Source organism: Somniosus microcephalus, chromosome 12 (genome assembly GCF_052327205.1).
Source record: "Somniosus microcephalus isolate GS21.2 chromosome 12, FLI_Smic_1.0, whole genome shotgun sequence".
NCBI classification, from domain to species: Eukaryota; Metazoa; Chordata; class Chondrichthyes; order Squaliformes; family Somniosidae; genus Somniosus; species Somniosus microcephalus.
This window is the reverse complement of record NC_140998.1, coordinates 191,699,274-191,708,772: the sequence shown is the minus strand read 5'-3', so window position 1 is coordinate 191,708,772 and position 9,499 is coordinate 191,699,274. Positions and strand designations below refer to the sequence as shown.

At 49.2% G+C, this 9,499-nt stretch overlaps 1 protein-coding gene across 1 annotated transcript; it reads left to right on the top strand.

The window, feature by feature from the left end:
• Positions 1–3,836: 3,836 nt before the first annotated feature.
• On the top strand, positions 3,837–7,942 carry LOC147109800 (uncharacterized). The gene is made up of 3 exons (XM_086003889.1): positions 3,837–6,241; positions 6,567–6,726; positions 6,845–7,942. The coding sequence occupies exon 1, from the start codon at positions 4,726–4,728 to the stop codon at positions 6,217–6,219; it is 1,494 nt and encodes a 497-aa protein (XP_085860015.1). The 5' UTR covers positions 3,837–4,725; the 3' UTR covers positions 6,220–6,241; positions 6,567–6,726; positions 6,845–7,942.
• The last annotated feature ends 1,557 nt before the right edge of the window (positions 7,943–9,499 follow it).

Here is a 9,499-nt window from a genome sequence, read left to right as displayed (position 1 = left end):
GAATGAACCATTTATCCCAACTCTCTGCCTCTGTTAGATAGCCAATCCTCTATCCATGCCAGAATATTACCCCCAATCCCGTGATTTTTTATCTTAAGCAATAATCTTTTGTGTGGCACCTTGTCAAATGCCTTTTGGAAGTCTAAATACACTACGTCCACTGGTTCCCCTTTATCCACCCTATATGTTACTTCCTCAAAGAACTCCAGCAAATTTGTCAAACATGACTTCCCCTTCATAAAACCATGCTGACTTTGTCCTATTAAATGATGTTTATCCAAATGTCCTGTTACTGTCTCCTTAATAATGGACTCCGAAATTTTACCTACCACAGATGTTAGGCTAACCGGTCTATAGTTTCCAGCCTTCTGTCTACTGCCCTTTTTAAATAAGGGTGTTACATTAGCAGTTTTCCAGTCTGCCGGGACCTTTGCTGAGTCCAGGGAGTTTTGGAAAATTATTAACAATGCATCCACAATCCCTACCGCCACTTCCCTCAAGACCCTAGGATGTAAGCCATCAGGTCCAGGTGATTTATCCACCTTGAGTCCAATTATTTTACCGAGTACCACTTCCTTAGTGATTTTGATCGTGTTTAGCTCCTCCCCGCCTATAGCCCCCTGTTTGTCCAGTGTTGGGATATTCTTAGTGTCTTCTACTGTAAAGACTGATACAAAATATTCATTCAGTGTTTTTGCCATCTCCATATTTCCCACCATTAATTTCCCGGTCTCATCCTCTAAGGGACCAACATTTACTTTAGCCACCCTTTTTCTTTTTATATAACTATAAAAACTCTTACTATCTGTTTTTATATTTTTTGCTAATTTACTTTCATAATCTATCTTCCCTTTCTTAATCAATCTTTTTGTTATTTTTTGCTGTCTTTTAAAGTTTTCCCAATCCTCTATCCTCCCACTAGATTTGGCTACCTTATATGTCCTTGTTTTTAGTCGAATACTATCCTTAATTTCTTTACTTAGCCACGGATGGCTGTCTTTTCTTTTACACCCTTTTCTTCTCAGTGCAATATTTTTTTTTTGGAAGTTGTAAAATAACTCCTTAAATGTACACCACTGATCATGTATCGTCTTACCCTTTAATCTATTTTCCCAATCCACTCTACTCAATTCCGCTCTCATACCTTCATAGTCTCCTTTATTCAAGCTTAGCACGCTTGTTTGAGATCCAACCTTCTCACCCTCTAATTGAATATGGAATTCAACCATGTTACGGTCACTCATTCCAAGGGGCTCCTTTACTAGGACATTTTTAATTAATCCTGTCTCGTTACACAGGACCAGATCTAAGGTTGCTTGCCCCCTGGTCGGTTCAGTTACATACTGCTCAAGAAACCCATCCCTAATACAGTCAATGAACTCATCCTCAAGGCAGCCCTGCCCAATTTGATTTGTCCAATTAATATGATAGTTAAAATCCCCCATAATTATAGATGTTCCCTTATTACAAGCCTCAACTATTTCCTGATTGATACTCCGTCCAACATAGTTGCAACTGTTCGGAGGCCTCTAGACTACGCCCACTAGTGTTTTTTTCCCCTTATTATTCCTTACCTCCACCCAAACTGTTTCATTACCCTGATCTTTTGACCCAATATCATTTCTCTGTATTACAGTGATTCCTTCCTTTATTAACATAGCCACCCCACCTCCCCTTCCTTCCTGCCTGTCCTTCCTGATCGTTAAATAACCTGGTATGTTTAATTCCCAGGCATTGTCACCCTGCAGCCATGTTTCTGTCATGGCCACAAGATCATACCCATATGTAGTTATTTGTGCCATTAACTCGTCTATTTTGTTACGAATGCTACATGCATTCAGATAGAGAACTTTCAAATATGTTTTGTAACACTTAGTTCCTGCTTTTGCCCTTTTTATTACTTTACCTTTTACTCCATACCTTCTGCCCCTTCCTGACATGCTCTGGTTTTTAATTTCCCCACTGCTACCTAAGTCTATGACCTTCTCTGTTGTCATTTTTATTATTTGCTCTCTCGGAACCTCCCCCCACTAGTTAGTTTAAAGCCCTCTCTACAGCCCTAGTTATATGATCCACCAGGACTCTAGTCCCAGCACTGGCCAAGTGAAGCCCGTCCCAACGGAACAGCTCCCTCCTGCCCCAGTACTGGTGCCAGTGTCCCAGGAAGCAAAACCCATTTCTCCCACACCAGTCTTTGAGCCACGCATTTAACTCTCTAATTTCATTTGTCCTAGCCAAATTCGCTCGTGGCTCAGGTAATAATCCAGAGATTATTACCCTTGAGGTTCTGTTTTTTAATTTGACCCCTAGCTGCTCATACTCCTTTAACAGAACCGGCTTCCTAGTCCTATCTACGTCGTTTGTACCAACATGGACCACGACAACTGGATCCACCCCCCCCACTGCAAGTTTCTTTCCAGCCCAGAGGAGATATCCTTAACCCTGGCACCGGGTAGGCAACACAGCCTTCGGGACTCTCGCTCTCGGCTGCAGAGAACTCTATCTATCCCCCTAATAATACTATCCCCTACCACTACAACATTTCTAGTTACTCCCCCCTCTTGAATGGCCCCCCTTTCTATGGTGCTGTGGCCAGGTTGCTCATCCTCCCTGCAGTCCCTGCTCCCGTCCCCACAGGGAGTAAGAACCTCGAACCTGCTGGACAAGAGCAAGGGCTGCGGCTCCTACAGCTCTCCCTCCTGGATCCCCGTACCTGCCTCACTGGTAGTCACACCGTCCTGTCCCTGACCATGGGCTACATCTGAATTAATTAACTTCATAGGTCTTCAGTATCTCCTGTTCAACCAGAAACAAACCTTACATGCAAGAATATTACAATTAATTGGTTCAATTTTTGTTCATGATCTTTTTGATTTATTCCACAGTTGTCTGTACTGGAAAGATCTTGGGGTCAGCAAATGAAGAAACAACCAAAGAGACTGAAAGCAGAAGATACAGTTTGAGAAACAGAGAGAGAAAAGTTTACACTGAAGAAAGGGAACTTTGTGACGATGATTACCTGTGTATGTGCAAAGTAACCTATCCATTTCCTCAGGGCAGGAATAATTTATTGGGTGTTTTGGTGTGATGACACATGGCCTTGGTAGGCCAGGGGATTGGTGGAGCAATGCAGCATGTCAGAGTGGTGGGACAGGAGTGCAGGCCTGTGTTTGCCCACAAACAGGCACCGATTGTTCTTTTTCATTGAGGAAAAACAATCACAAATATGATCCCCAAACTATTGATGATAATTCTGGAATCTTCTAATGAAATATTATATGACTTCCAGTAACTCGTAAACTAATGGCCCTGATTACAGGGAATAGCAGCTCCTTGTCTAAGATATTGAAGCATCCTATACCAGCCTACAGCAGGACCTGGACAACATCCAGGCTTGGGCTGACAAGCGGCAGCTAACATTCAAACTTATGAATGTCGAGCAATGACCATCTCCAAAGAATTGACGGTGCAGACAGAATTAAGTTGGGAATCAACATGGTTTGGGAAGGGGTGTGTGGAGAAGATGATGACATAACTGAAAGGGCAAAGTTGAGAAGTGGCCCTGTCCCCAAGAGTGATTTACCTGATGGTTTAGAGGGACTTTTCTCACTGGATTGGCCGATTGAACTTCATTCAAAGAATGTGGAAGCTTTCACCTATAGGAAGCAAAGTCCACAGGGGGGAAAATTGAGTCGCGCCCCCGCGGCCAAAATTCACCAGTAGCGCCCCAAGACCCCTGCGTTAACATTGATATAACCACGAATTGTACTTCCAAAAGAAACTTCTAGATCTTTCATTGCACTGACAATTTCTCTTTCTTCCTTCTCCAGCAGCTCACCAAGTGCACCGAGATGAGTCTCATCCTTGCCCTCATTGCAATGTTGCTTTTACCACTGCAGAGTTTCTTCAGAAGCACATCAGAAGACATCCTGAATCCTGTGGACAAATTTCAGCAGGACAATCTTCGCCTCCCAGCACAAAATATCTTTTACAACACAAAAGTGGGCAGGGATCATTCACACTCTCTGTCCACAGGAGAGAATTTATAAAATCACCTACGCCAGCGGATCCACACAGGAGAGAGGCCGTATAAATGTACTGAATGTGGAAAGAGTTTCACACAGGCAGGGAGCCTCCACAAACACCAGCGGATCCACACAGGAGAGAGGCCGTATAAATGTACTGAATGTGGAAAGTGTTTCAGTGTCAGGGAACCTCCAGAGACACCAGCGGATCCGCACAGGAGAGAGGCCGTATAAATGTACTGAATGTGGAAAGTGTTTCACACAGGCAGGGAACCTCCAGAGACACCAGCGGATCCACACAGGAGAGAGACCGTATAAACGTACAGAATGTGGAGAGAGTTTCACACAGTCAGGGAGCCTCCATATACACCAGCGGATCCACACAGGAGAGAGGCCGTATAAATGTACTGAATGTGGAGAGAGTTTTGCTTATATCTATCAGCTGAAAGCTCACACCTGCTTTGAAACCTGCCGTCATTGTGGGGAAGTCTTCAAGGATTCAGCAACTTTCGAAGTTCACCTGAGAAAATGTTCTGAAACATAATGAAGAGAACGACAACCAATTAATAATTTGACTAAGATTGAATATTTCTTTCTTTCTGAATGGCCTTGAATACCCAAACACTATCAGCATTTATACGTCTTACCTTTCACTCTTTATGATAACGGCCCGGAAATTCCAGACCGAGGTTTCCCGCGGATGGAAGCCTCCGACCTGCACAAACGAACCGTGCCGACCGTACTGCTCTGGGCCGGCGTAGAATTCCCTTTTCATGCAGAGGACTCCCGGGCAGCGTTTGACCTCACGCCGCCCGGGAGCGCAGCATCTGACATCACGCCACCCGGGAGCGCAGCATCTGAGGTCACACCGCCCGGGAGCGCAGCGTCTGAGGTCACACCACCCGGGAGCGTAGCGTCTGAGGTCACACCGCCCAGGAGCACAGCGTCTGAGGTCACACCGCCCGGGAGCACAGCGTCTGAGGTCACACCGTCCGGGAGCGCAGCGTCTGACGTCAAACCACCCGGGAGCGCTGCGTCTGAGGTCACACCGCCCGGGAGCGCAGCTTCTGAGGTCACACCGCCCGGGAGCGCAGCGTCTAAGGTCACACCGCCCGGGAGCGCTGCGTCTGACGTCACACCGCCCGGGAGCACAGCGTATGAGGTCACACCGCCCGGGAGCGCAGCATCTGACGTCACACCGCCCGGGAGCACAGCGTCTGATGTCACGCCACCCGGGAGCGCAGCGTCTGACATCACACCACCCGGGAGCGTAGCGACTGACGTCACACCACCTGGGAGGGCAGCGTCTGAGGTCACACCGCCCGGGAGCGCAGCGTCTGAGGTCACACCGCCCGGGAGCACATCGTCCGAGGTCACACCGCCCAGGAGCGCAGCGTCTGAGGTCCCACCGCCCGGGAGCGCAGGTTCTGAGGTCACACCGCCCGGGAGCGCAGCGTCTGAGGTCACAACGCCCGGGAGCGCAGCGTCTGATGTCACACCGCCCAGGAGCGCAGCGTCTGATGTCACACCGCCCAGGAGCGCAGTGTCTGAGGTCACACCGCCCGGGAGCGCAGCATCTGAGGTCACACCGCCCGGGAGCTCAGCGTCTGATGTCACACCGCCCGGGAGCGCAGCGTCTGAGGTCACACCACCCGGGAGCGCAGCGTCTGAGGTCACACCGCCCGGGAGCGCAGCGTCTGAGGTCACACCGCCCGGGAGCACAGCGTCTCAGGTCACACCGCCCGGTAGCGCAGCGTCTGAGGTCACTCCGCCTGGGAGCGCAGCGTCTGAGGTCACTCCGCCGGGAGCGCAGCGCCTGATGTCACACCGCCCGGGAGCGCAGCGTCTGAGGTCACACCGCCCGGGAGCGCAGCGTCTGAGGTCACTCCACCCGGGAGCGCAGCGTCTGAGGTCACTGCGCCCGGGAGTGCAGCGTCTGACGTCACGCCGCCCGGGAGTGCAGCGTCTGCGGTCACTCCGCTCAGGAGCGCAGCGTCTGACGTCACGCCGCCCGGGAGCGCAGCGTGGGCGGAGCCTGGGGCGTCGAGGGTTGGGGAGACCCGCCCTCAGAAGTTGTATTTGCATAGGCCACGCCGAGGAAAGGACAGATGAAAGTTTGGTCAGAAGTTGCCCAGGCTGTCAGCGCGAACTCCACCATTCCACGGACAGCGGAACAATGCAGCAAGAAATTTAATGATGTATTGCGATCCGTCTAGGTTTGTACAGTTATTAGAAAAGTCAACTGTAATATTTCTTTAAATTTAACTGAGCCAGTTTTAAAAAGCTGTTCGATGCATGTGTGTAGTCAAGTGACTTCATTATCCAGGCACCTGAGTTTGCCGTAACATTTTATGTCTTTGGGGTCAGCTCAGGGTCATCCATTGTGCTCTTATCTTGATTCCACAGGTTTGAGTTGTAAAATTTCAATTAGTGAGTGAAAAAAAACCCTGTCTGCAAAGCAGGTTGTGTCCCTGTCTCAAATGCAGGTGGGTGGACTCTGCAGAAAAAGCTGACGTTTCATATTTTCTGTTTTCATTTTAGAGTAAAACTGTTCACAACGCCAGAGAACGTGCACTGACAGGCGGTGGTGTTGTCACGCTAAGGGATTTATCCGAACATGAGGAAAGGGTCGAGCAGCTGTTTGGATTTAGTAGTGGTTGTACAGTGGCTGCTGCACAATCAGACATTGGGATAAGGAAAGGTGAGTTGGTCTGGCCGCCTATATGTTTAAAAATGTTAGGTGTGTGTTGAATATCAGCTTCTGTGATGTGGCAGATCATGCTTTACCTTTGCAAATGTTTACTGTTTCCTTTCCACAGGTGGACAGCATACTTCTCACACATGGGATGAACAGTGCGTTGAGTCTGCAGCCGCAGAGGGCATTGGGGAGGGGGTTGCAGATGCAGTGGGAGCCGTAAGTGAGGTGGTGGAGGAGCAGGAGGAATTTGCACTTTGTCAGCTAGTGGAAGAGGAGGGTATGGACCCTGGGTGGCTGCACAGTACCTCTCCATCTCCTGGCCCCTCTGGCTCTGTGCGAGGCATAGATGACTGTCGTTCCACAGACAGACACCAGCCTGATACTGCAGAGCAGGTGGGAGAAGCAGAAAGACATTCAACAGTACGGAATGACATAGAAGCTCAGGTGCAACAGATAGAAGGGTTGAGGCGATCGATGTGTACTCTTACACAGAAGGAGGTCGACTCTCTTGCCTCCATCAGGCAGGGAAATGATGATCTTGGTACAGATGTTACAATGGCACTTAATAATCAAATAAATGAGTCTCTCGGTCCACTCTGCCAGTTGCTTGAACCAATTTCTGCTGCCATTACTTTGCCTCCCGCAGAACCGCCCTTACCTGCTCCCAGCGCAGAAACAGTGCAGGCCCACGAGGCAGCAGCTCCGCCAGTCGTGATGCAAGCAGACGTTGCCTTTCAGCAGCAGCAGCAGCAGCAACCCTGTCAGGAGGCAATTGCTGAAGGGCGAGAGATGGCCCACAGGGGCCTTTCAATTGGCAGCAGAGGTCTCCGGTCACGGGGAAGGGGAAAGCGCAGGAGACAGTTGGGTGTCACCTTTTGCACAATCCACCTCCTTTGACCCTCAGGCACAGATGCGAGGGGGCAAATCGTTCAATTCTTTAATTTTTCGTTTTATTTCAATGTTAAATGTTGTCGTTGCTTTTTTTTATTGAAATATATATTTGTGACTGAAAGTGTTTGTAATCTTCTCATTTAAAAAGTACAGCCTCTAGTCACTGAAAAAAATTTCAACTTTTTTATTTGCAAAAATATTTAAAATTACAACTGTTTCAAAAGTAGAAAATAGCTAGTTAACATTTAAAAGTTATAAACTATGTACATCAAAAGTGAACCTCAAAAGTCTTGGATGCTGCAATAAAAGTTCACTGTTTCACTTTAAATTGTGTCTGTTCCTTTCTTTGCCTTGCTGGGTGAGGGGGAGGTACAAGGCGACGCTATCATCACCTCGTGAAGGTGTTGGCTACTAGCAGTTCCCGAGCAGCCTTACTTTCGGCAGCACTTGGCTCCTCCCCATCAGGCCTGGCCACAGGCACATTGGCATCGTCCATGTCCTCCATTTCAGCAGGGAGCTCCTCTGCAGGGTTAAGGGTCAGTCCTTCCTGCAGGGCAAAGTTATGCAAAGCACAACAGGCCACCACAATCCTTGCCACTTTCAGAGGAGAATACTGCAAGGTCCCCCCCTGACCTGTCCAGGCACCGGAAGCGTGATTTCAGAATCCCGATTGTCCTCTCCACCACTTGCCGTGTGGACACGTGTGACTATTTGTATCTCTCCTGAGCCTCATTATTGGTCTTGTGGTAGGGAGTCATCAGCCATGGTCTTAGCGGGTAGCCCTTGTCGCCCAATATCCATGCGGATCCTGGAAGCAATGTGTTGAGGGTGCCATATAAGTTCGAGTTACGGAGGATGAAGGAGTCATGATTACTTCCCCGGTGCTGTGTATTCATGTTTAGGATCCTGAGGTGCACATCACAGCCTATCATGACAGTCAATGAATAAAACCCCGTCCTGTTGTATGTCACAGGTGTATCCACTGGTGCCTTCAATGCAACATGGATTCCATCGACGGCCCCAATCACCTCTGGCGGGTGGTAATGGGGCGCTAGGAACTTAGTGCCCGAGCGTGGCGAGTTTAGCGCCGCTCGCGAAATTGACCAGGCATTTTGAGGCAGCGCTAAACACTACCGCCACGATCACCGGCGCCCGCAGATCATGACATCAGTCGAGCGTGCAATTCCCCGGTAGTACCCTGAACCGCATATTGAGTCGCACCTCCTGCCTTTCCGCCTGTCGCTAGGATCGACAGGAAGAGGGGAATGCTTTGCAGTCGGAAGGGGCTGGGGGAGCGCTATTTAAAGGCGGCCGCTTCCTGCCTTTTCTTGTCGGTGACATTTTTGGTTTTAATGCTGTCCTAAGGAGTTTTGGCCCTCAGCACCACTTTTGAGGTTCATAAGCGCCGAGCTCTTTCCCTGGGCCTGTCCATTAGTGCTTCCAACACAATTGCTTTTGAGGTCTCTCCAGGCCGAGATTCAAGGCTGCAATGAGCAAGGTGTGGCTGGCCAGCAAGATGGCCCCTCCCCTTTAAGAACTGGATGGCGCCAGTCTGTCTGGCTTCCATGGTAATTGGCATCGCCTGAGTTTCGGTAGCGTTCTGAGGTAGCGCCTCGCTCCCTGATGTTTGCGCCTTGAGAGGTGTGTAGCGCCTGATTTAGCGCTCAAATCCCCTCCAGGGGCGATAGAGGCGAATTTTGCAGTCAGAGGTGATAATTAGCATCGGGCGCTAAACTTTGCACCTGGCCGATATTAGCGCCCCAAAATGGGCGATACCAATTTTTCCCCCTGTGTCCCACCGAGCTATCACAGCCCCTTTATTCTGATGGTGAGAGATCGCTGGGATCGATGCTGTATTTGTGCAGTCTGGTTACATCTGCGTTGG